Source organism: Heteronotia binoei, chromosome 19 (genome assembly GCF_032191835.1).
Source record: "Heteronotia binoei isolate CCM8104 ecotype False Entrance Well chromosome 19, APGP_CSIRO_Hbin_v1, whole genome shotgun sequence".
Taxonomy (NCBI): Eukaryota; Metazoa; Chordata; class Lepidosauria; order Squamata; family Gekkonidae; genus Heteronotia; species Heteronotia binoei.
Genome location: NC_083241.1, coordinates 14,740,285 through 14,767,864, shown reverse-complemented (window position 1 = coordinate 14,767,864; position 27,580 = coordinate 14,740,285). Strand labels below are relative to the sequence as shown.

The 27,580-nt window shown below is 46.7% G+C and overlaps 1 protein-coding gene across 1 annotated transcript in view; it reads right to left on the bottom strand.

Annotated features, from left to right (window-relative positions):
• The window catches only part of AGBL1 (AGBL carboxypeptidase 1), a 686,235-nt gene that overhangs the window by 644,459 nt on the left and 14,196 nt on the right, over positions 1–27,580 (bottom strand). Inside the window, exons 4-5 of the mRNA XM_060260374.1 lie at positions 26,841–26,972; positions 18,581–18,674 (exon numbers count right to left, since the gene is read on the bottom strand). Of these exons, the coding sequence (XP_060116357.1) occupies positions 18,581–18,674; positions 26,841–26,972 (226 nt within the window). The remainder of the gene's footprint in view (positions 1–18,580; positions 18,675–26,840; positions 26,973–27,580) is intronic.

Genomic DNA, 27,580 nt, shown 5'->3' with positions numbered 1-27,580 from the left:
TCCACATTAAGGAGGACAAAAAAGGATCCATGCAGCTGATCCAAGATGGACGTCACTTTTTTGACAGAGAATAATGAACCTCTTGGCCTGCGTCCCAAACAAGGTCAACTGAGGTATAACTGACCCTTCTTCTAAATAACCCAGGACTCATCACCAAGTAAAATAAATAGCACCATGTATCTTGTTACTACATGCTAGCTGGCTTAGGAAATAGCTCCTGTCCCGGTGATCGACAGAACTGACTCTTGAAGTGACCTTGGCTTTAACCAAGCAAAGGCAGGCTACCCCCATGCGATGTGACATGGGTGGAGGCCCCATTATACATTCTTGGCAGCTAGTAGCTGGGGCCCATGTCAGTTTTCTCAAGACACTGATTCTTCCTCCTTCTGGCAGGAGGGAACGTGATGACGGAGCATAGCCACAAGCGGAAAGCTTGCCAATGATACGGAAGAATGAAGAAGGTCTCGTGATGACAGTTTGGGCAAAACTCCCCCCCCCCCCAGCCCCAGCCAGTCATTTGCTTTCTACAAATGATGTCAGGTTCAGGGATCGTCTAGGTCGCAAATGAGGAATCTGCTCACCTGAACACTGATGTCCCCCTGTGGGGAGCGTATGTAACACACGTGAAGCTAGACCACTCGTCAGTCTACATGCATATTTGCCATCAAGTTTCCAGCCAACTTACGGGGACCCCAGCAAAGGACAAGTGAGAAGCAGAGATGATTTGCTATTGCCTTCCTCTGTACAGCCTTCCTTGGTGGTCTCCTATTCAAGTACTGACTCCGCTGAGCTTCTGAGATGTGCTGAGGCAGAGCTATGCCATGCCACCTTCCCTCTCCTACTAGTCCTTCTAGTTCAACATTTTTTAGTCCTACCCTGCTTTTCTCACCTGGCATACAACATCATCTTGTGAGGTAAGTGAGGCAGAGAGACAGTGAAGAAGAGGAGGAGGAAGAGGAAGAGATTAGATTTATATCCCACCCTGCAAAGGAGTTTCAGAGTGGCTTACCCTTTCCCTCCTCACAGAGTGGCTTACCCTTTCCCTCCTCACAGCAGACACCCTGTGAGGTCTGGCTGAGAGAGCTCTGACAGTAACTGATCTAGAGAGGAGTTCTGTGAGAACTTGTGACAAACTCAAGGTCACATCAGCAGGTGCATGTAAAGGAGTTGGGAATCAAACCTGGTTCTCCCAGATAAGAGTCTGCACACTTAACCACTACAGCAAGCTGGCCCAACGTCACCCAGTCAGCTTCCATGGCAGAGTGGGAATCAGAACCTGGTTTACTCATTTCTGACACTCTAACTACTTGGCCACACTATTTTCTTTGACTAACAGCACCTCTTCAGGTTTTCTGGCAGGGAGCCATTTTCCAGGCAGCCATGATATGAGATTATTTAACAGAAGATGCCAAGAATTCTGCATATACAACCAGAAGGTTTACAGCAGGAGAAGAAAGGGCATTACTGGTGTCTCCCCCACAAGGCCTACTAAACCAAACTGAACTGACTTTGCTGAGGAACCCTGCTTCACATTCTGATAGGTTTGTCAGGTCTGTGTTGGAAAATACCTGGGGACTTTGGGGGTGGATCTGGGAGAGGGTGGGGTTTGGTGGAGGGGAGGGGCCTCAGCATGATACAATGCCAAAGAGTCCACCCTTCAAAGCAGCCATTTTCTTCAAGGGAACAGATCTCAGCTGGAGATCAGTTGTAAAAGCGGGAGATCTCCAGGCCCCAGCTGGAGGCTGGCAACCCTACATTAAAGGTGACAGAATCCAACTACTTTAGAAACAGAAAGAAACCCTCTGTCCAATAGGACAGAGACAAAGGGCTCAAAGCTGGAGCTAGACTTACCAGCTTCCCCATGACTGGCAGAGGATCTCCTGTCACCAGTGGGTACTTCAGCCGGTCAGCAAGAGAGAAATAAGCAGAAAAATCAGGACACTGCCCCTTTCTGCCAGTACATTGACACTCCCTGTGCACCTGGAAGTGCTATCGATTTGTCTCCAGCAATATCATTATGTCACCACCTGGTAAGTTCCCCGCTAGTTGCCAGCTGGGAACCTTAACTGGAGACCACTGAGAGCCCTAACTGGAGACCACTGGTGTTTGTGTTCAGTATAGCCAGGCCTTTGCCTGTTAGCCAACATGCTAAAAACTGAGCAGCTAAGCCCTATTTCCTATGCCAGGAGAAGACAGTGGCAGAAAGGAGATGGGCATTTACTATAATTGCTCTTAAAAGTTGTCCTGGAGATGGCTGGTTGGAAGGCACACAATAAGAGCCCCTGGACCAATGGCCAGAGAGTACCACAAGGAGGAATGGTTTAAAACAACATTAACATGAAAGGCAGCCAAAACAACTTTTACAGCTATTTCTAAGTTCTGTTTTAGAAATAATAAGGTCATGTGACCTTAGGGCAAGTCCTCCAACAACCAGTTTTCTCCACTGTTAAATAGGCAGGAATGACTCTAAACTGTAAATCCTATCGCGACGGCCCCTTTAGGGAAGTTAGGCAGAGCAGGGTCAGGGCCTGGATAGAAGTGACTGAAAAAATCAATGAATGGTGTCCAGGCCCATGGTGGCAGTCAGGGCTTTTTTGTAGCAGGAACTCCTTTGCATATTAGGCCATACCCCCTGATGTAGCCAATCCTCCTGGAGCTTATGGTAGGCCCTGGAATAAGAGCTCTTGGAGGATTGGTTACATCAGGGGGGTGTGGAGTTCCTGCTGCACCCAAAAAAAAAAACCTCTGGTAGCAGCAGAGTTGCCAGTCTCCAGGTGGGGCATGGAGATCTCTTGCTATTACAGACCCCCCCTGGAGAAAATGGCAGCTTCAGAGAACAACAGGGTTGCCAAGTCCAATTCAAGAAATATCTTGGAACTTTGGGGGTGCAGGCAGGAGACATTGGGGTGGAGTCAGGAGCAAGATTGTGACAAGCATAACTGAACTCCAAAGGAAGTGCTGGTCATCACATTTAAATGGGCCGCACACCTTTTAAATGCTTTCCCTCCATTGGAAATCATGAAGGATAGGGGCACCTTCTTTTGGGGCTCATAGAATCGGATCTCCTTGTCCAATCCTTTTGAAACATGGAGGGTATTTAGGGGAGAGGCACAGGATGCTATGCTGAAAATTTGGTGCCTCTACCTCAAAAAGCCTCCCCAGAGCCCCAGATACCCACAAATCAATTCTCCATTATACCTTATGGAAATCGGTCTTCATAGGGAATAATGGAGTGCCCAGCAGACATTTCCCACCCCCTCTCCCCCCGCTTTCTGATGATCCTGAAGTGGGGGGGAGGGCCTCCAAAGCAGGGGATCCCCTGCCCCCACCTGGGGATTGGCAACCCTAACAAGCACCTCTTTCACACCACCAATCCTAGCTAAAATTCCTCCCTGAATTCTCCCCTCCATAGGTGCATCCAGGTTTTCAGCTAGGCATGAGGTCAACTCATTGCACAATGTCACATCCGCCCCTTTGCCCCATGCCCAAAGCTCCCTGAGGGTGCCTGGCAGAGGCCGGACATTCCTGCTGGAGCCATCAAGTGCCTCTACAGCAAAGCATTTTCATCCCAGGCAGCCAAGCAGCAAGAAGGACAGAAGGAGGGGCAGGGAGGATTTGCTTACTCAGATAACTTTAGCAAGGACCCATCAATTATGTGGCGCACAGCCTCACCGTAGGAAACCGAGTGTCTCTGGGGGCTGTGAATTCCCCAGCCTGCTCTTCTGAAGTAAGCACCTCCACCCTATGACCCCAGATCTTGAAAGGCACAACACATAAATCAAAGAGGAAGGATGCTAGGGATGTCCGAGACCCAAGTGGATACGGCTCTTACTTACATAGAACAGATTCCTTTCCGTCATGTGCCAGAGACTTTAGACAGGCAAGACTGTATCTTTATCTCCTCTGATGCCCGATACAGTTCACCAAAGTATATTCCTTTGTTTATAGCGGGTGCAGCCACACATGAGAGAGAGGAGGAGGAATGACTACACTAAAAATGGCACCAGCTATTGTAGTTGCGAAAATACCTAGCTTTCCCCCACAGGTGTGTCATCAAGGAGGTCCTGTTACACTCATATACAAGTTCCAAGTATGTAAAATAATTATTTTTTTGTGCATGTATAACTTTATTTTTAGTTGATAGGTCATCTTCCTTTTTGGTAAATACAGCACTTAGTTTTTATATTGAAAAAAAATATATATATATATATATAATTTTATATTAAAAATAACGTATTTTTCTTTTAAAAATGCCCTGCTATGTAATAAGTGATTGGGTACTTCCTTAGTCAACTCAAAAGATTTCCATGCTTTTTTTGATGTAAGGACTAAACATTTAGGTTTATCATTTGCCTGTCCATGATGGGCAATGCTCACCCCCACCCTCAGTCATTCACACACTATCAAATTAGCAGAAAGAGAATATAGTGGGGGCTAAACAGAGATGTGGATGCTGTGATGTCTCCAGAAGCAACTCTCTAGGAATCGCCTCAATTTCTATGGTCCTTACAGGATTTGTGACATTCCCATCCCGCCAGATTCCAGCACCAAAAGCTCCTGGAATTTGCAGACGTATGGCTGACAACCCTAGATGTCTCATGCTCAGTTCTCCAAGACTACAAACACCACAGAGGCAGCTCGATAGCTAGGACAATATCAGTCTCCTTCCTATCTGTTCTGCTTTCACCCACTCTCTCTAACCAGTAGAATGTAATCTCAGGGAACTTCCTGAGCCAGTTTGGTGTAGTGGTTAAATGTGCGGACTCTTATCTGGGAGAACCGGGTTTGATTCCCCACTTCTCCGCTAGCACCTGCTAGCATGGCCTTGGGTCAGCCATAGCTCTGGCAGAGGTTGTCCTTGAAAGGGCAGCTGCTGTGAGAGCCCTCTCAGCCCCACCCACCTCACAGGGTGTCTGTTTTGGGGGAGGAAGGTAAAGGAGATTGTGAACCGCTCTGAGACTCTTCGGAGTGGAGGGCAGGATATAAATCCAATATCTTCTTCTTCTTCCTTCCTTCCTTCTTTGTTCTCCTCCTCTTCCTTCTTCTTCCCTGCATGCACCAGAAGGAACAGCATGGTGTTCTCCTGATCTGAACTAAGCAGATGGCCTACTATCAATCCAAAGCCATTCATAGTTAGTTAGGATAGATAGTCACTCTTTCTCCACTTTGCTTATATGTTACATTTCTTTCCATAAATCCACCAGTATTGGTTTCTTAACTTAAAGCAAAGTCTCTCTGTGCAATTTGTGAGGTAGTGTGGTAACCATTAGACTAGGCCACACTGTAGGGTTGCCAAGTTCCCCACAGCTATCAGTGGGGGACTTTTTCTCACGCACGCTGTGAGTGCATGGTACAATGATATAACCCAGAAGTGAAGTATCGTGCTGGGCTTATTGCATGGGATGCTCTAGGAATTTGGGGGGAAACTCCATGGTACCATAGAGTTCCCTCCAAATCGCTAGAGCATCCCCATGCAAAACCATAGAATTTCAACCAAATTCCTAAAGCGTCCCATGTGATGAGCCCAGCACAATATGTCACTTCTGGATGACATCATCACGCCACATAGCCACAGGCTCTTTTGGGGGTGGGAATCCCACCGGCGGTCTGTCCCCTGCCGACAGGTTGAGGCCCGCCAAACCGGGGGATCCCCCACCCCCGACGGGAACTTGGGAACGCTGCCACGCTAAAGCTCACAAGGAGCACTCTGATAAGTGAAGGTAAAGAGGGTTGCCTGACCAGTCCAACAATCCTAAACCAGACCCAACAATGACCTGTATCCTGTGTTAAAAATACACATTACTGAATTTACATACAGTGGACTCTACGAGGCTGGCTTCCAACAAAAGATTTCCACATGCATAGCACTCCTTATGGCAGCACTAAAATTACTCTTCACTTTCTGCTTGTGTGAGGTCAAAGTGATTGTATCCCCATTACTTTTACTGCCTGGCTGTTGCACATGGTGCAGCCAAGACACAACCTATGTGTGTGAAACAGGCCTGAAATTCTCAGGTTCCTTCACTTGGTGATGAGGTTTGGAAAGGAGCTATTATTATGAAGCCTACACATGACAGGAAAATGAGAGAAGACAAATTTGTAACTTTGGCAGCCTTTTCTCTAATTCTGGAACAATAAGGAAAAAGGGTAGATGGATGTGGAAATGATAGGTTCATTAATGTAAGTTATAACTTGACAAACGATCTTACAGTCAGAGATAAGTAATATCTCGAAGTCTAACAAAAGTAATGCATGACTTGAAAGAAAAGATTATTACCCTAATGTGAAGTATTAAAGTTTGCATAGTTCTAGGGAATACTGACTGTTGAAGGAGACTTTGAAAAATAAAGGGTGGGAAAACCCAATTTTTATTCTGTAGGAAGGTTTTTTCTTGTTGCTTTTTATCTCCTTTTCTACATTTTGCTTTTATTCCTTTGCATATTAGGCCACACACCCCTGACGTAGCCAATCCTCCTTGAGTTTGCAGCAGGCCATGTACTAAGCACCCTATAAGCTCTTGGAGGATTGGCTACATCAGGGGTGTGTGGCCTAATATGCAAAGGAGCTCCTGCTACAAAAAAAGCCCTGGGTGTAGGGAAGGGGATATTTGGGTGGGCTTGTAATGTGCTGTGAACGTTCTTTTTGAACCTGTCACCAGGGGCTGCAAATTCTTCTTGGGTCAGTCATTGCCTCTCAGTCTAACACTGCAGATTGCTGCAAGAATAAAAAACAAAAGAGTCTTTTATGCCATTCTGAGCTCTTTACACATCTGTTTTGCCATTGCAAGCCTCTGTATAGGAACCCTAGACTGATTCCCCACTTGGCTTATTCCAGAGTCAGAGCTCTTTTTCCCCCATTGATTCTGTCCGATTTTGCACAAGCCGTCGCAGGGCTGCAAAGTGCAAAATTGGACAGAAGCATCTGGGGAAAAAGAACTCCATCACCAGAACAAGCCTAGCGGGGAATCGGTCCCAGACTCCTAGGCTTCCTCAGTGTCTTTCCATCCAAGTACTAACTAGGCCGACCCCGCATAGTTTTTCTATCTGGTTATCCAGATCTGATGTAATTGGGCTAATGTGAGCCATCCAGGTCAGCACATGCTCTATCTAGGGCTGCTCAAAAACCCACACTTCAGCTTATTTTCTGTCTGCCAGTCAGAAACATGGACCCAATTGTCCAGAGAGCAGTTTGGCTGTTTGTGAGCAGCTGGAGCCATTCGGACAGGGTAAATTCTGCATATCCAGGCAGGACAGGTGCAGTGCAAATGGGGAGCATTTCACACATGTGCATTCTCACACAACCCAATGAGAGTCCTACTTCACACAGACCTATCGCTGCCATGTGCTGCTCAGCAGCCAGTTGTATTAAGTGAAGAGCGAGCAAACCAGTCAGTCAGCCTGGGATTCTAAACACTGTGGGGTTTAATTTTCTTAAAAAGCTTTACCAAAAGGCAGAAGGGTTGAAACCTGTACAGTGCATTGGTCAGGCCATACCTGGGGTATTGTGTGCAGTTTTGGAGGCCTCACTTCAAAATGGATGCAGACAGAATGGAGTGGGTGCAGAGGAGAGTGACAAGGGTGATCAGGGGCCAGGAGACCGAGTCCTCAGAGGAAAGGGAATGTTCAGTCTGGAGAAGAGGAGGTTGAGGGGGGGACATGATTGCTCTCTATAAGTATTTGAAGGGCTGTCACTTAGAGGAGGGCAAGGAGCTGTTCGTTGGCAGCAGAGGAGAGGACTTGTAATAATGGGTTTAAATTAAGAGTAGGAAGGTATCGACTGAATATCAGGAATAAACTTTATACAGTCAGAGTTGTTCAGCAGTGGAATCAGCTCCCTTGGGAGGTGATGAGAGGTGGTGAGACACTGGCAGTCTTTTAAGCAGCCGCAGGACAAATACTTGCCGCAGGGCTGATCCTGCCATGAGCAGGGGGGATTGCACTGGATGGCCCCTTCCAACTCTATGATTCTAAACTCCACCACAGCTACCGCATAGCCACAAACTCGTTTGACAACCTGGAACCTTCTGCATGCAGAACAGGTGCTTGGCCACTGAACCACAGGCTTGGCTTCTCAAGAGACCCCGTGCAGTTTTATTTTCATATCAGTTCTTCCGGAAAATCAAAAGGATGCGACTCCCTACCAAGAATTAACCAATTCACTAAAGAGACAGCTGCAGGAATCTGCCCATCTGCTGGGCCCATTTAGCATTTTGTAGCAAATGAACGGCTTGTTGCACACATTAGCAGGAAGTAACGGAGACCTAGGAAGAAAAGCACGCCTGACACTATTCAATGGGTTGCCTCCTACGGCATGCGCACCTGTGAAAATTACTGGGTTTTCAAATTGTTTTAATAGAGGAACATCAGTATGCGTGGCCCTTTACATAACAATGTAACCGAAAGGCTAGTCTTCATCCCAAGGTGATTTCGATCTACAATTAGAAAGGGAACGAATGAGACTTATGGGGGCACTTTTGCGCCTACTGTAATAAGCTGCCATAGCACAGGGACATTTGTATTTAGCAATTTTGTCAGGCCTGAAAAACCGCACACTTGGAAGGCACACACTGAGGAGCAAGATTGTGCCAACAGACCCTGACCATCCCAAACATTTATACATGCAGCTGAGTATCTACAAGCACACGAATGCAAGGAAACAGAAAATATGTACATAAGTACTGCCAAATTGCAAACAGCTTATGGCAACTCCAGCAAGGGGCTTTCAAGGCAAGACAGAAGCAGAGGTGGTTTGCCATTGTCTTCCTCTGCAGAGTCATCCTTGGTGATCTCCCATCCAAGTACCAACCCTGCTTTGTTTCTGAGATCTGATGAATTCGGGATATACAACGCTGCCTTCCCTCCCCAAAGAAAGAGAAAACAGCAGTCCAAAAAAAAAAAAAAAGGAAAGAGATTCCCAGGTCCCCTTTTGGAAATGGGAGGAACAAAATTGGGCTTTAAGAGATGAACATGCAATATCATTCTTATGTGCTTGCATGCCTTCAGGCTTGCTGCAAATTCATGCCTAGATGCCAAGAACTGAGCTAAAGGGTCATGCCTCTCTATCCCTTTACATGTTTTTATGTTCTGAATCAGGGTTTCCTAGTCCTCCCTGGACACCGGCAGGGGTAGAGGTGTAGGGTTGTCCACCTCCAAAGCACCCATTTTCTCCAGGAGAACAGTTCTCTGGAGTCGAGAGATGAGCTGTGATTCCGGGGGGATCCTCAGGTCGCACCTGGAGGTTGGCATCCCTCTATCTGAATGTCTAGCTAGGGCAGTGGTGTCGAGATCATTTGTTATGAGGGCTGGATCTCACATAAATGTCACTTTGTCCAGCTGGATCCTGTGTGCCATAAAACATAATGCTGGGTACCAGAAATACAGACTTTATAAAGGACAGGAACTGGTAAGATCTGAGTTGGTGTGTCCTCATAGTGTTATGTCTCCTCTATCACCAGACCAGAGAACCAATCTACTGTTCCAAATTACATTACATTCTACTATTCACTGCATTTCATTACAATCACTATTCCAATCTTCTATTTCAAATAAGAAATACGCTAAAATAAAGAGGATGTGTAGCCTTTCTTGGTGATAATATGGATGTAAGGACTGAATGAGATTAACATATGTAGTGAGACAAGAAACCAACATCCCTGTTAAGTCCCAGGAGGTTTGTTCCAAGTCTTGCAATAATATGCCTGATGGAATGAGCTCTTAAAGACTGACGTGGAGGCTTTATTTAAGAGACACGGAACTCCCCTTGGAGATCTGGGCCCTGGACCCACTCCAATTCTGCAGGGCCAGTAAAACAGAGCTCTTTTTCCAGGCTTTCAGCTGAGACAGTGGACATCACGTGTTATTGGCCTCCCCCCTTCTATTCCATCTCAGTGGACATCTCAGGACCTGCTGGACCTGGACAATAGGCCATGCCTGTAAGGCTGAATTTGTCATTTTTAGCTGTCAACATTCAGTTCTGTAATTTTAGATTTTATATATGTTAATTTGGTTTTAACTGTTGACTGTCTGTTTCTACAAATGTACCCCCCCCCCCTTAGCCTGTTCTGCAGGAAGGGCGGGCTATAAATCAAATTAAATATAATATAATTAATTTAAACCTGTAATTCAGCAATCTCCTCATCCAGCCTGTTCCCAAAGTTCCCTTACAATAAAACAGCCACCGTGAGGTCACCCACCGAACAACCTGGACAGGGCTTTCTTTGTAGCAGGAACTCCTTTGCCTATTAGGCCACACAGTCCTGATGTAGCCAATCCTCCAAGAGCTTACAAGGCTCTCCTTACAGGGCCTACTGTAAACTCTCAGAGGATTGGCTACATCAGGGTTGTGTGGCCTAAGATGCAGAGGAGCTCCTGCTACAAAAAAGCCCTGGTCCTGGGAGGCTAAAGTGCTCTCCCACAGGCTTCCCAGTCCTGCAACTCCAAATGCCAAACTCCAACAGGCGGTCATCCATCCATCCATCCATCCATCCATCCATCCCTTGGCATTGGGTTTGACCCGCCTGCCCCATACAGAGTGGAAGGAAACCATCGGCATATAATGACATATACAATATTAAAAGATGAGCAAGGGAACAAGCCCTAAGATGGTGCAGTTGACTCTTACCAGGTCTAGTAATCACACCATCTAGGTGCATGCAGCGGCAAAGTCGGTATCTGGGTTCATCATTTTTATATTGTGATGTTGTTTTAATTGTAAGCCTGCCTTGAGCAGGACTCCGGAGAGGTGATATAGAAATATCCTACTTAAACAAATACTTCATCTGATGCATGAAGCATGCCCTTATCTGGCATAGTCAGAGGGGCACGGTGGGGAAAACTGGAATTAACTAGTAGAACCAAATTATAGGAATTATGGGGAGGGATGGTGGCTCAGTGGTAGAGCATCTGCTTGGTAAGCAGAAGGTCCCAGGTTCAATCCCCGGCATCTCCAACTAAAAAGGGTCCAGGCAAATAGGCATGAAAAACCTCAGCTTGAGACCCTGGAGAGCCGCTGCCAGTCTGAGTAGGCAATACTGACTTTGATGGACCCAGAGTCTGATTCAGTATAAGGCAGCTTCATATGTTCATATGAAATGCCAGAGCATGTGAGATTTCTAGGCAATGGTCACATGTATAGGGGACAGGCACCTTACGGCAGGGGACCCTTCGCTGTAATCAACCAACCCACACCCTCCCTTTTGTTTCAAGGCATGAGCTGGTTGCCAGTGGCCTCTCCTCCTGCCTTCTGCAGTGTTAACATAGTGAAGTTCCTTCCAGTGACAATTTGCTATTGCTCTTGTGCTCCTTTTGAGGAACTACTGCAAGACAAACAGATTCCCCTGACAAAAGCCTGCTGGCAAAACACGCAGGGAATTTTTGGGAATTTTTAACTGTGTAATAAAATACATTGTAACCTGATTTTGCGCCATCAGCCTTGGCCTTGTTTTTTTTATCTCCTTCAGAGTAAAAACAGCGGCCATGTGGGAGATGCAGGAGCAGGCTGAACACGGAGACACAGACATGCTCTCTCTCATTTCTAAGGCGTGCAGGCCTTGTAAATCTCACTCTGAGAACTGGCTAGGGACAGGACACAGGGCCGGAGCAGACAGCTGCGTGGCTAATATTAGCTTCACGCTAGAGACTCAGGGCAGCTTTATGGCTTGGCAGGAAAGGAAAAAGGCAGCCTCAGAACGGCACAGAGTGCGCTTAAAAATGAACGCTGGTTCTGCTCTGATCCTTGAGGTTTTACTGGTGGGAGCGAGGGAAGCATCTGCAAAGCAATCTCTTGTATTATCAGTTCTGCACCTGGCAACAGGAAAAGGTATCTTCTCTGGGCCAGGAGAAGGACTATGGCTCAGTGGCGGAGCATCTGCTTTGCCTGCAGAAGATCCATGATTCAATCCTTGGCATCTACAAGGATCAGGTGGTGGGAATGACCTCCAGCTGAGACCCTGGCCAGCAGCTGCCAGTCCAAGCTGACAACACTGACCTTGATAGACCTGTGGTTTGATTCTGTATAAGGCAGCTTCACATTATGGGGAGAGGCTAGGGATCAATGATAGAACATCTGTGTTATATGCAGAAGGCCCTGGGAACAAAATCTAGCATTTCCAATCAAATATGGATTTCATTTATTAACATTCACAATCTGTCTTTCTCATTAGGACTCAAGTAAGATGGAAGACAGAAACAGGATACAGGATGAACTTGACAGGCTGGAAAACTGGGCTAAAACCGATAAAATGAATTTTAACAGGGATAAAGTAAAGTTCTGCATTTAGGTAGGAAAAACCCAATGCATGGTTATAGGATGGGGGAGATTGTCTTAGCAGTAGTATGTGCGAAAAAGATCTAGGGGTCTTAGTGAATCATACGCTGAACATGAGTCAACAGTGTGATGTGGTAACTAAAAAGGCAAATGCAATATATAGTATAATGCAAAGTAATGCAAAGTATAGTGTCCAGATCACATGATGTGATGGTATTGCTTTACTCTGCTCTGGTAAGACCTCACCTGGAGTATTGTGTTCAGTTTTGGGCACCACATTTTAAGAAGGATATAGACAAGCTGGAACGGGTCCAGAGGAGAGTGACGAAGATGGTGAGGGGTCTGGAGACCAAGTCCTATGAGGCAAGGTTGAAGGAGCTGGGGATGTTTAGCCTGGAGAGGAGGCGGCTGAGAGGTGGTACGATCACCATCTTCAAGTCCTTGAAGGGCTGTCATATAGAGGATGGTGTGGAATTGTTTTCTGTGGCCCCAGAAGATAGGACCAGAACCAGTGGGTTGAAATAAAATCAAAAGAGTTTCCGGCTCAACATTAGGAAGAACTTCCTGACCATTAGAGCGATTCCTCAGTGGAACAGGCTTCCTCAGGAGGAGGTGGGCTCTCCTTCCTTGGAGGTTTTTAAACAGAGGCTAGATGGCCATCTGACAACAATGAAGATCCTGTGAATTTAGGGGGAGGTGTTTGTGAGTTTCCTGCATTGCGCAGGGAGTTGGACTGGATGACCCTTCCAACTCTATGATTCTATGAAGCAGCAAGCAGATTAATAATGTGTGAATGGTGGAGTCTAACAACAAAGATTCCTAGCAAATCAACATAATATAGTTGGGCTGGGATGGGATGGAAGAACTGGAAGAAAAACAGGTTGCTCACCTGTAACTGATGATCTTCGAGTGGTCATCTGTGCAGTCACACACATGGGCCTTGCCGCAGGCAACGGATCCGTACCTCAGAGTTCTAATAGCTCGCCTATAGCGCTTTTTGGCGCGCTTCCCTCCCGCTCTGGGGAGCAGGCACCGACTGCGCATGCCTGGAGCGAGGGGGAAGCGCCATTCCCACTCAGTTTCTTCCTTTCCGCCGCCCGGACAACACCTACCTTGTTGCACTCCTCTATAGTTCGTCTTTCGGTATCGTATTCTTCTTCTTTAATTCTTATATCCTCTTATTCTTTTCCCTTTTCATCCACAAAAAAACCCAAAAAAACAACCAGTTACCGGTTTCTGCGCTTACTATCTTTTCTCTACTCCCCCCCCCCCTTCCTTCCTCCCCTGTCCGGAGCGTATGGAAGGGAAAATCACTTTTAAAAAGTGTCGGAAGTGCGGGTTGAAGATCCCTACTTCTGAAGGGTATTTCTACTGCCTCTTCTGTCTGGGGGAATCCCACAGAGTCGATACCTGTCCCCATTGCGCCAGCTTCGGGAAACAGGCGCGAAAAAATCGAGCAGTTAGACTCCAGAGCTTCTTACTGATGAAATCTCTTCGGCCTATGCCTGTCTCGGATTCGCCGCCTCCCCCAAAAAAGCGAGCGGGAGATCCGGCTGCCTCAGCCGCTTTGCACGTTGCAAAAAAGCATAAGTCCGACAAGAGGCCTTCCAAGCATTCCGACGGCCATAAGGCTTCGAAGAAGTCTCAGCATTCGGATTCGCCGAGGTCGGATCCGAAATCGCGTCATCCGGATTCGCCAAGACCACGCAATCCGGCTGCGTCGGCTTCCGCTGCGTCTGCTTCAGCTCCAAGGAAGCCCCACGACCCGATCCCATCTACCTCGGGTTCGGCGTCCACTCCGATGGCTTCGGATCCCATCATCCCGCCTGAGCTCTCGGCACCGTCCAACGTCATTTCTGAGATGCCACAACTGACTCCTCATTCCCTGCCTAGGGTGGAAGTCATCCCGATCGGGTCCCGCTCTCCTTCTATTCACAGCGAGCTACCTGATAACATCCTGGAGTCCAATCCTTCGCCTAAAACGACCCGCTCGAGATTTAAGCCAGGCTCTTTTCGGGACATTGCGGTCTCTCCACTATATCGAGAGTCTTCTACGCAGATCTCTACCCAACGGGTCCGGTCGCGTTCTCCGATTCGGCTCCGTCGCTCCCCGTCGCCGTACCAGGATTATCATAGAGGTCGTTACGACTACTCCTCTCCTTCCCAGTCACCATCTCCTCATGTACATCGGATCTGCCAACGCTACTCTCGCTCCCCGTCGGAGCTGAGCCCCCGCAGATCCCATTACCGTGATGTCGACCTTGGCCGAGACGTATCGACCCCTCGAATCTGAAACCTCCGTGATTCTCCCCGTTACCACTCCCAGACCCTTGACTACCGATACCAGTACCGTCATGAATCCCCATACTACCCTTATGATGACCCGGAGTATGTTTCCCATCGAACCCGTGAGACCTATCGACCCCGTGAACCGTCCCGTTCCCACGACCTACAGGAATATGTCTCCCCTCGAACCCATGAGACCTACTGAACCCGTGAATCTTCTCAAACCTGAGTCCTTTCCAAACCGTCTGCCACAGTATCCGTAGCCCCGAATACATCCTCTCATCCTACCAAGTCTACTCCTCCGAAGCTTCCTAAAGATCAGTCTTCCTCTGCTCCTACTAAGTCTCAAGCATCACCCCATCCAGAAGACGCATCACCCCATCCAGAAGACTTCCAATCCGAGATGGGCACATCGGATCCCTCAGATTCCGAGGACCCCCCTGTCTCTCCCGCTTCAGATTCCATACAACCTACCCGACTTCCCCCGTCTGATAGTTCCAAAGCGTACCTTAACCTTATTACTACCATGGCCGAGGCCCTTCATATCCCTGTACCTTCGGATTCCCCTAAAGTCTCTGATATCATCCATGACCTCGTTCAAGTTGATTTCCCATCTGGTTCCATTTTACCCATGTTACCTGTTCACCTTGAAGGCTTACGCGAGTCCTGGGACAAACCGGCTTCTATCCCACCTACTTCCAAGCGCCTCAACTCCCTTTATCGCGTCCATGCACCTGAATCCAAGTTCTTAGCCTCCCACCCGGCTCCCAACTCAATTATAGTTCACTCAGCCACTAAATCGAAGCCATCCCGTCACCCTATCCCACCTGATCGTGAAGGCAGGAAGTTGGACACAGAGGACACAAAATTTCTACCCAGGGACTGTCTAAATGGGTAGTTAGTGCCATCAAGTTGTGTTACGAACTGGCTAAGCAGCCCTTACCCGAAGGCCTTAAGGCTCACTCCACCAGAGCGGTCTCGACGTCTTCGGCTTTCCTGCATGGCGTCTCCCTAGAGGACATCTGCGTGCCGCATCTTGGTCCTCACCATCCACGTTCGTCTCCCATTATGCCCTGGACGTTCGTGCGAGAAGGGACGCCTCCTTTGGCCAAGCGGTCCTCAGGTCCATCTTCCACTGAAGTCTTTGGTGAGTGTATCCATTTCCATCTATAATCTATATGATGTGATTTTGTGATTGTGCATATTCTTGGGTGATGTAACTAACGTTTTCTTTTGACCAGCACCCTCCTCCAGGACCATTTAGCTGGCTAATCACCCATGTGTGGGACTGCACAGAGACTACAAAGAAGATAAACAGGTTGCTTACCTGTAACTGATGATCTTCGAGTGGTCATCTGTGCAGTCACACATGCCCACCCAGCCTTCCCCGCTGCTGGCCTCCTCTGCTTTATATTTACCTTTACTGAGTGTCAGTGGCGGCTGGAAGAAACTGAGTGGGAATGGCGCCTCCCCCTCGCTCCAGGCATGCGCAGTCGGTGCCTGCTCCCCAGAGCGGGAGGGAAGCGCACCAAAAAGCGCTATAGGTGAGCTATTAGAACTCCGAGGTACGGATCCGTTGCCTGCGGCAAGACCCATGTGTGGGACTGCACAGAGACCACGAAGATAAACACATTATCGCTAGAGTTCACCTCCTGAGCTGTTCCATTGCACCACAACTTTGCTCTTTCCTACACAAATCCCCTCCTGAACACTTTGGTTTTGCATTTTTTGTGAAATGATAAAAGGACGGGTGCCTTCCTAATAGCCTCAGGTAGACCATTCCACACTGTAGCAGCCACCACAGAGAACGTACTTAAGTAAACAGTGGCCAGTTTTACCTGCTTGCTGGGTAGCACAGTCAGAAGGCTTTGGTCTGAGCAGAGCAGGAGAGATGGCCCTGCAGGTTCATGGGTCTAGTGCCCTGAAGGGCTTTTATAAGGGATGGTTAAAACCTTGAATTAAGGACTGCACCTGATTGAACCAATGGAGTGTCTGCCGACTGGCAGTAATTAGCAGATTCTGTTTAACACCTGATAGTATCCAGGCCATGGCATTCTGTACCAACTATAGTTTCCGAGTTGTCTTCAAGGGTAGATCCATGTACAGTGCATTACGGTGGTCTAACCCTGAGGTAACCATAGCATGGATCCATGTGGCCAAGTCATCCAGTCCAAGGCTGTGGGCCATCTTCCAAGCTAAATGGAGCTGGTAGAATGCTCTTTTTTGCAGCTGTATCAGATTGCTTCTCCAACAAAGCTGGATCTAGATTAAACTCCTAGTATCTTAACTGAGTCAGCAACAGACAATTGGGCCCTACTTAAAGTGCAAAATCCCATGTCATTCACAACCCCTCAGCCTTCCCAATCAACATTACCTCCATTTTGTCAGGATTCGGTGTCCACTTGTTTACCCTTAGCTATTCAATTACAGCAGTCAAGCATTGGTTCAGAAACTCTCTAGTATCACCAGGCAATTTGGATAAAGAAATGTACAACTAGGTGCAATCACAATATTGAAGACACTCTATACCAGGGGTGACCAACGGTAGCTCTCCAGATGTTTTTTGCCTACAACTCCCATCAGCCCCAGCCAGGATGGTAGAAAACCTGTATACTACAGCAATTCTGTTCATAAGGAACAATCAAAACCATTCCAAAGCCCATCCCTAAATCCCAAGTTCTCTCATGGATCAAAAACTGGCTAATTAATAGGAAACAGAGAGTGAGTATAAATGGGCAATTTTCAGAGTAGAGGGTGGTAAGCAGACGGGTACTGCAGGGCTCAGTACTGGGTCCCATGCTCTTTAACTTGTTCATTAATGATTTGGAGTTGAGGGTAAGCAGTGAAGTGGCTAAGTTTGTGGATGATACTAAATTGTTCAGGGTAGTGAGAACCAGAGAGAATTGTGAGACACCCCAAAGGGATCTGTCAAGGCTGGGCAAGTGGGCATCAACATGGCAAATGAGGTTCAATGTAAAGTAATGCACATTGGGGCCAAAACTCCTAACTATAAATCTCCAAACATCTCGGTTTATTGGCATGGCCCACTGCATCAATGGTTTGCCAAAAAATCTAGTAAAAGCAGCAGAGAGGTGTAGCCTTTGTCTACATGTAGACGGAGGTCATCTACTAGGATCACCAGCACAGTCTCCATCCCATAGCCCAGCATGAAACTGCATTGAAAGAGCTGGAAGAGCAGAAGATTTAGTCAGGAAGACCTGGAGTTGCTCTGAAAAATGCTTTTTATGTCATTTCTCCTAGGAAACACAAATTGGGAGACTGGGTGAAGCTGGCCACATCATTTTTCTCTAGTGAAGGCTTTCTTTTTAAGTGATGGATGGATGGCCGCCTGTTTTAGTGCACTTGGAAGGGGGCCCTGGGTCAGTGACTGATTTATAATGGTCATTTATGACTTGTTGATGTGATCTTTACATGCTGTACGTATGCAGGACATGCAGCAGTCTCACACCCAAATGGTAGCCTTCACAGATCCCAGCAGCCTGGTGACAATCACTGTGGTAACTGGTTCAAAGGGATCTCTAAAGGGACTTGAGGGTGCATTGTGGGTTTCTAGTGTCACAGCTGCATTGTGGCCAGCATCCAATCAGAGCATCACAGCTACATTTCAGAGTGAGCCAGGTGCCCTGGTGACATGTCAAGGTTCAATAAAATCTCACCGTTTTGCTCCTACAGGACAGGAAAAATGTTTTCAAGATTCTTCAGTATTAGATTCTTTCCAGGTTTACACTTGGTAGCTTAGTCAGATCAAGTTACATTTCTTTCTTTGTAAAACAGTTTCAATACATAAATCCATCTGTTTTATAGGATACTGCATCCCCAAAGATGTATGCTCCATAATTGGGATGTGCCCCAAATAAAAAGCCTGGGAATTAAAAGTGACTTGGCTTTGATGGAGCAAAACCAGCTGGGCCAGCACACCTAACCGCTCCCCTCTGGATCAGGTTCCCTTTTGCTCCGTAACATTTTTTCCATTTTCCCCCATTCAGAGAAGGTTGATCCTATCCCCTACCTTACTGTCGTGGTGTGTTTCCTGGTGTAAGGTGTGATGACTTTGAACAGCAGTTCCGTGGCTCCATTCACTCCCAAGGTGGTCCCCACGGCAGCTGTATGAACAAAATGCAAAGGCAGCCAGGCTTAGAAAGGGGGAGGAGGAGGGAACTGCAACACGAGGAAAAGGTTACCCAGAGTTTTGACCTTCATGGAAATATTTGGAATTGAAAACAAATCACCCAGTATCATAATGCCCCTGTATAAATCAATGGTGCGGTCTCATTTGGAGTACTGTGTGCGATTCTAGTCACCACACCTCAAAAAGGATATTATAGCATTGGAAAAAGTCCAGGAAAGGGCAACTAGAATGATTAAAGGTTTGGAACACTTTCCCTATGGAGAAAGGTTAAAACGCTTGGGGCTCTTTAGCTTGGAGAAATGTCGACTGCGGGGTGACATGATAGAGGTTTACAAGATTATGCATGAGATGGAGATAGAGAAAGAAGTCCTTTTCTCCCTTTCTCACAATACAAGAACTCATGGGCATTCAATGAAATTCCTGAGCAGTCAGGTTAAAATGGATAAAAGGAAGTACTTCTTCACCCAAAGGGTGATTAACATGTGGAATTCACTGCCACAGGAGGTGGTGGTGGTGGCTACAAGCATAGCCAGCTTTAAGAGGGGATTGGATAAAAATATGGAGCAGGGGTCCATCAGTGGCTATTAGTCACAGTGTGTGTGTGTGTGTATACACACACACACACACTGTGTGACACAAAGTGTTGGACTGGATGGGCCACTGGCCTGATCCAACATGGCTTCTCTTATGTTCTTCTGTGACACAGAGTGTTGGACTGGATGGGCCATTGGCCTGATCCAACATGGCTTCTCTTATGTTCTTCTGTGACACAGAGTGTTGGACTGGATGGGCCATTGGCGTGATCCAACATGGCTTCTCTTATGTTCTTATATTCTCTGAGCTTTACAAGCAGAGGGGAGCTATACTAGAATAAGAACAAGGTCAAAATGGAAGAGGAGGAGGTGGCGGCAGGGCCCGCCCTAGACTGTCTGGCACCCCAGGCAAGGCTAACTTCTGGTGCCCCCCCCCCCTGCACTGATAACGACACTGAGTCACGTGGGGGGTGCCTAATTTGATGCCCTCAGAAGTCTCGTGCCCTAGGCAATAGCGTAGTTAGCCTAGTAGCAGGATCAGCCTTGGGAGGAGATTGGATTTATACCCTGCCCTTCACTAAGAGTCTCGGAGTGGCTTACAATCTCCTTTCCTTCCTCTCTTCGCAACAGGCACCCTGTGAGGTAGGTGGGGCTGAGAGAGCTCTTTTGAGAACTGATTTTGAGCAGAACAGAGTTATGAGACTTATGAGGTCATTCCAGCAGGTGCGTGTGGAAGAGTGGGGAATCAAACCTGGTTCTCCAGATAAGAGTCTGCCACTTTTTAACCGCTACACCACAGCTGGCTCTTGTTGATATGACTCGCTTATATGATCTTTACGTGCTTTAAGAATGTAGGATGGGCACCAGCCTCACACACAAATGGCAGCCTTCAAAGATCCTAGGATCTTGGCGGCCGAAAACCACTGTGGTCGCTGGTTTAAAAGGCTCTCTAAATGCGAACCCAATTATCTATTTAGCTGACTGTCTCCTTTCTTAAGGACCTAACAATATATGATAGTAGGGATTCCATGTCAGTTTCCCAGATGCCAATCTCTAGAAAACGGTGCAGCTCTCATGGAATTACAACTGATCGCCAGGTTGCAGAGATCAGTTCCCCTGGAGCAAGTGGGAGATTCAGCAAGCAGACTCTGTAGTATCACATATCTGCTGAGCTCTCTCCCCTCTCCGGAAATTGTCCTCTGATTTCCAGGAATTTCCCAAGCAGGAGCTGACAACCCTCTCCCCAGATGTGTGCAGCACTGTAGAGATATAGGCTGAGAGCCACAGAGCATTTAATCCTGGAAGTAAGTCCCATAAAATAAAATGGGGCTCATTGTCTGAGTGGATCTGTTTTGGATTGTTCTGACAACCTGACATATTTAACACAATGAAGTATTAAAATTCTTCCCAGAATGTACCACATCACCTTGCAAGAGGGAGATTGGATTGTTGGTATGTCCCACACACACACATACAAACACACCACCACCACCACCACCACCACCGAAAGATTTCCTGTTCACAGAAAACCAGCTTATCAGGAAAGGCTAGAGTCAATCTTCTTCCCAGCCTGTTAGCTTTCTGTAAACAAAGTCTTTAACATAGTACAGGGGTGGCCAAACTGTGGCTCAGGAGCCACATGTGGCTCTTTCACATGTATTGTGTGACTCTCGAAGCCCCCACCACCCTGTTGGCTGGTGTGGAGAAAACATTTGTCTATTTAAAATCACTTCTCCAAGCCCAGCCAACCAGCAGCTTGGAGAATGCATTTGAAGTTAAAGTTGCTTTCTTTCTACCTCTCTTTCCTCTCTCTCGCATCTATTAGCTTTCCTTCCTTCCTTCCTTTCACCCTTCCTTCCCTCAAACATCTGATGTTTGTGTCTTGCAGCTCTTAAACAACTGCTATTTATCCTATGTGGCTCTATGTGGTCAAGCAAGTTTAGCCACCCCTGACATAGAATCATAAAATCATAGAATCATAGAGTTGGAAGGGACCTCCAGGGTCATCTAGTACCATCAGATCAAATGAGGTAACGCACACACACTTGATCTGAAGGTCTACTTGTATTCTGAGGAGTACCTAGACTGGTCCAGAGTGCCTGAAAAGTACTTTTCTTGAGTAGCAATGCAGTTGACAAGATTATATTCACTAAGACAATAATCACAAAGTCATACAATCATAGAATCATAAAATCATAGAATCATAGAGTTGGAAGGGACCTCTAGGGTCATCTAGTCCAACCCCCTGCACAATGCAGGAAACTCACAAACACCTCCCCCTAAATTCACAGGATCTTCATTGCTGTCAGATGGCTATCTAGCCTCTGTTGAAAAACCTCCAAGGAAGGAGAGCCCACCACCTTCCAAAAAAGCCTTTTCCACTAAGGAATCACTGTAACAGTCAGGAAGTTCTTCCTAATGTTAAGCTGGAAACTCTTTTAATTTCAACCCATTGGTTCTGGTCCTACCTTCTGGGGCCACAAAAAGCAATTCCACACCATCCTCTAGATGACAGCCCTTCAAGTACTTGAACATGGTGATCATATCACCTCTCAGCCACCTCCTCTCCAGGCTAAACATCCCCAGCTCCTTCAACCTTTCTTCATAGGTCTCCAGACCCCTCACCATCTTCGTCGCCCTCCTCTGGACCCGTTCCAGCTTGTCTAGATCTTTCTTAAAATGTGGTCCCCAAAACTGAACACAATACTCCAGGTGAGGTCTTACCAGAGCAGAGTAAAGCGATACCATCACATCACGTGATCTGGACACTATACTTCTGTTGATACAGCCCAAAATTGCGTTTGCCTTTTTAGCCACCGCATCACACTGTTGATTCATGTTCAGCGTATGACCCACTAAGACCCCTAGATCCTTTTCGCATATACTACTGCTAATACAAGTCTCCCCCACTCTATAACCATGCATTGGATTTTTCCTACCTAAATGAATTTACATTTATCCCTGTTAAAATTCATTTTATTGGTTTTAGCCCAGTTTTCCAGCCTGTCAAGGTCATCCTGTATCCTGTTTCTGTCTTCTTCTGTGTTTGCAGCCCCTTCCAGTTGAGTATCATCTGAAAATTTAATAAGCATTCCCTCTATTCCTTCATCCATATCATTGATAAAGTTGTTGAATAAAACAGGTCCCAGGACAGATCCTTGAGGAACTCCGCTTGTCACTCCTCTCCAAGAGGATGAGGAACTATTCACAAGCACTCTTTGGGTGCGATCTGTCAACCAGTTACAGATCTACCTAATGGTAACAGGATCCAAACCACATTTTACCAACTTGTCAACAAGGATAGTATGTGGAACCTTATCAAAAGCCTTACTGAAATCAAGATAAACAATGTCTACAGCATTCCCCCGATCCAGCAAGGTAGTCACTTTCTCAAAAAAAGAGATCAGGTTAGTCTGACATGACTTGTTCTTGAGAAAACCATGCTGGCTCTTAGTAATCACATCCATTCTTTCTAAATGTTCCAGGACCGACTGTTTGTTGATTTGTTCTAAAACTTTTCCAGGTATAGACGTCAAGCGGATGGGTCGGTAGTTACCCGGATCCTCTTTTTTCCCCTTCTTGAAGATGGAGACAACATTTGCCCGCCTCCAATCTTCTGGCACCTCTTCTGTTCTCCAAGAATTTTCAAAAATAATAGCCAGAGGCTCAGAAATTACATCTGCAAGCTCTGTTAGAACCCTTGGATTCAATTCATCTGGCCCTGAGGACTTAATTTCATTTAAAGAAACTAAGTGTTTATGTACGCTTATCCTAGGTTGGAACCAGAGAGTTGTCATATGATGTCCTTGGCATGATGATGTCACTTCCCCCCACCTCCAGAAAGGTCTGCCCTATCACTGCCCTGCCCACCGCCCATTTCCAGAAAGCTACCTCTTACCCCCTGCTGGCAACAGCAAAGGATCTGGCAACCAGTGATCCCTCTAAGCTGAGTTGGTGTGAGCTAGCTCACAGGTTTTTAGCCTCCAGCTCACGCATTTTTGTCTTAGCTCAGGAAAAATGGCCTCAGAGCAAACTAATGTATGCAGTAGCTCACAACTTTCATGCCCGTAGCTCACCAGGTAGAATTTTTGTTCACAAGATTCCACAGCTTAGAGGGAACATTGCTGACAACCCTGTTTTGCTCCCACTCTAAAAAGTAAAGAAGGAACTATTAGAAACCTGCATAGCCAGCAAGGGAGCCCAAACTGCAATAAGTAAGAGTGGATCATATAGCTCTCTGTGGGGAGTGGAGAATCTTCAAGTTACTCACTGATTTAAATCAGAAAATGATTTTGTTCTGCACCCCCATCCCCACTTCTTAAAAACAGATGCATTTCAGATTTGCCTTCATCTTCACACACACACATGATTTAACTGGACCTCTGAGATGCAGCAAAAGACCACAAGGAAAAAAATGAACGTGCAAAAGGCAGCAGGAAGAAATCCAGAGACCTGTAGCCTAAATAAAGACACATTTCAACGGCCATCTCTGTTACAGGCCCCCCCTTCCACATACTGTTTATCTCCGAGACAGAGAGGGTCTTGGCTGCCTGCCCAGGAAAGTCCATAGTGTGACACCAATTGGGTTCCTATACCCACACAGGAAACCGACGGGGGCCGGAGCCAATAGCATTAAATCTTCAGAGGGAAGACTTAAAATGCTAAGTATGTAGAGCCAGGCCAAATGCTGATGGCCCAGTTAGAATTCTGTAAATGGGAAGGAGCCCATGAGGTTGCAAGAGGTCAAGAAGAAACCAGAGGGAGGATAGCACAGATCTCGGTCCATCAGGAATTTACTGGAATGCAATCGTCAGCTGTCCCGCAGAGGATCAGTCCATACAAAGTGATGATCGGGTGTGATGTTCATTGCATTTTTTGATAAACCCTCTGAGAAGTTTTGAACTCTTAAGGGCAGCTACCTGCTAACCTCCCAAGGCCACTTCCTCAGACTCAAGAATGTTTCCACCAGTGCGTCACAGAACTCCAGTATCACAGTGTGCCACAGAACTGGCCACGAAACCTGAACTTGGGAAATTCCTGGAGATCTGGAGGCAGCACTTGAAAAGTGTGGAATCTTGGGAGAGGACAGAGCTCGGTGAGGCTGCAAGTCTACTTCTTAAGCTGTCATTTTCTTCAAGGGAACTGATCTCTGTTGCTCAGTATCAGTTATTATTCCGGAAGAAGTCCAGGCCTCTCCTCAAAGTCAATGAGCCACAGCAAAGCTGGAGTAGTAGTTCAGGTTGATTGGGGGTAGAGTTGCCAAGTCCCCATGTCCCGCAGTAGGGGATTACGAAGAAGTGATGTAATCGCACCAGCGATGTCACGCGGGGGCCACTCTAGGCGTTTCTGGGAAAACTCTATGGTTTTCCCGGACACTCTAGCCATTTCAGAGGTAAAAACTCTATAGTGCCTATTGTACCATAGAGCAGAGGTGGCCAACAGTAGCTCTCCAGATGTTTCTTGCCTACAACTCCCATCAGCCCCAGTCAGCATGGCCAATGGCTGGGGCTGATGGGAGTTGTAGGCAAAAAACATCTGGAGAGCTACCGTTGGCCACCCCGCCATAGAGTTTTCCCTCCCAAATGGCTAGAGGGTCCAGGAAAATCATAGAGTTTTCCTGGAAAAACTTAGAGTGGCCGCTGCTCAATGTCGCCAGTGTCTACGGGCCTCCACACCTTTAGGGGCCCCAGGACAGCTCCCCCCCCCCCCGGTCTTCCCCCTGCTTGCAGCCCTCCCAGCCTGCAGGTGCAGCCAGCAACTGAGATGCTCTTTGCCCAACTTGCCTGATGTGGCTGCTGATGGAGTTGTTGCCAAGTTTGCCTCTCTCTGCCTCTCCCCCACAGCTTAGTCAAAGGGGCTTTTGAGAAGGTGCCTGAGGGTGCAGCAGGGGCCATCGGTGGCAGGGTGGGAGTTCTGACTCTAAGATAATTTGCAAGGGGCCCCCTGAGATTTTGACTGCCTACGGGCCTCCACAGGGTTTAATGCGGCACTGCTCAGTTCTCTCAGAACTCTCTCAGTCCCATCTACCTCACAAGGTACATGTTATGAGGAGAAGAAAGGAAAGAGATTGTAAGTTGTTTTGAGACTCCTTAAGATAGAGAATTCTGTTCTGTTTGCTTGGCAGCGCTTTCCTATTAACTGCATCCTTTCCCCTCTCACCATTAGGATTTCCAGCCCCCAGAGCCTGGTGGGGAATCTCCCAGTTGGGGGGGGGGAGCTTTTCCCCAGTTTGGGTCAGCTGTTAGGTGCGGGGAATTCCATGCCTGAACAGGGACATCACCACACAACATCCCCAATGTGTTGATGTCACCCAGAAGTGATGTCATTGGGGAAGTCATGCAGGGAACATTCTGGTTTTTGGGCAAAGCAGTACCCATGATTGGTTGTTAGTGGATTTAACAGAGTGCTAAAGCTGCAGTCCTAAATTCTGCTCATGACCTGAGTTCAATCCCCAGCAGAAGCTGGGTTTTCAGGTAGCCGGCTCCATCCTTCCATCCTTCCGAGGTCGGTAAAATGAGTACCCAGCTTGCTGGGGGGAGGGGGGAGTGTAGATGACTGGGGAAGGCAATGGCAAACTACCCTGTAAAAAGTCTGCCGTGAAAACATTGTGAAAGCAACATCACCCCAGAGTCAGAAACGACTGGTGCTTGCACAGGAGACCTTCCCTTTCCTTTTCCTGATAACTATAAGTCCCTTTTTTTTTCTTTCCTTAAAAAACGCTGTAACTATTGAAATGGTGGCAAATTTTTGTATCTGGCTTCAAAAAGGCGTGATTTGTGTTAATTGTATTAAGTACTCCTTATCTCCTATGTATATAATATAATACATATAAATGTATATATATACTCCTAAGTATATAATGCCAATAAAGGTTGTTGTTGTTTTGGGGCAAACTCTGGTTTTAAACAGTAGTCATTTTGTAGAAAAAGAGGTGCTGGAGCTTATTAGCATAACTCATTTGCATATGCCACACACTCTGACATCACCAGAAGGTGTACTAAATTATATAGCTCAAAATCTGCCTTAAAATGCTTCTTGAATTATAATTGTCATAATAAAACCTAACTCCCTTCATACTTCTTAAATTACTTTCTCCTATCTGGCCACAGTGGCATGAGAAAGATTTCCATCTATCTGCTGTATATGTTTTAGTTATTTCCCCATTTTTATGGTGGAAAATATTAGTCAAATCTTAAGAGTTCAGCAAAATTCTCACCGAGGGGGGCGGGGTTTGAACAATGAAGCCCAGAAACAAGTATTTCAGAGGGAAGGGTAAGAAAGAAAGAGCACAATTAAATGAAGAGGTTCCAGAGCTCAGTTCCTGTGAGCTCCTGCCCAAAATGAGGCCTAGTTTTAAGCCAATTTTACCATAGATTTTGCCCAAAAACCAGAGAATACCCTGCAATGTTCCCACCCACCGCTGGAACTCCCCCCAAGTCCCCCCACTGGATCAATGAGGGAACTTGGCAACCCTACCCACCCCCTTCACCAGCCTGGCCCCAATTCTGTCACCCAAATACAAAGTTGTGTGTGTTCATGCATGCACGTCCAGTGTGCAATCTTCTGAGCATTCTGAACAAAAGAAAGAAGAAAGATGACACACTCACCATTAGAAGCATAAACTCGGAGCACCCAAAGGCAGTGGGTGAGATTCTGGCTGTGGTTCAGATTCTTCCTTGCCAAGCTGAGCATCACATCAATGGCCTCCAGCTTTTGGGCCTTCAGCCCAAACTTCTTATCTTGTGACCAGCAAAGGAGGAATAAGGCATCATTAATAACTAGGATACATCTTCCCAGTTTGAATAGAACAAAGACTGCTCTTTGGAATGACATAATACCATATTTTATAAGAATGTCTCCAAAACTCAGTCTTCTCCCTAGGATTTCATACATGCTCCAGCTGACACACAAAGCTTTTGGATGTTTGGCATGCTCTGCTAATTTCATTGGTTGGAACAAATCTGTGCACCTTTGCCTTCAAGGTTCTGCTTCACTTCTCTTTGGGCAAACAGCAATCAAAGCTACATTTTGCTACCTCCAGCAGAACAGGCCCTTGCATGAAGAGGAATTACAGGGCTGCATCAGTTATTTTGCATCCCTAAGGAATTTCTCGATCACATCAAATGCATTCTGCTAACACCTTGAAATATGCAAAACAGAATTACTCAGGAAGGCATTTTCACAAAGGCGACAGGACCATATTCTAACAGAATCTTTCAGGAAGATGCTTCAAAAAAAAAGGGAAGGGAACTGTAGACTATACTACTCTGCATAAACACTGTCTGTTGCTGTACGTATTATTCTACTATGTAATTTCTGCATCATTTAAACATATTGCGTTAATCTG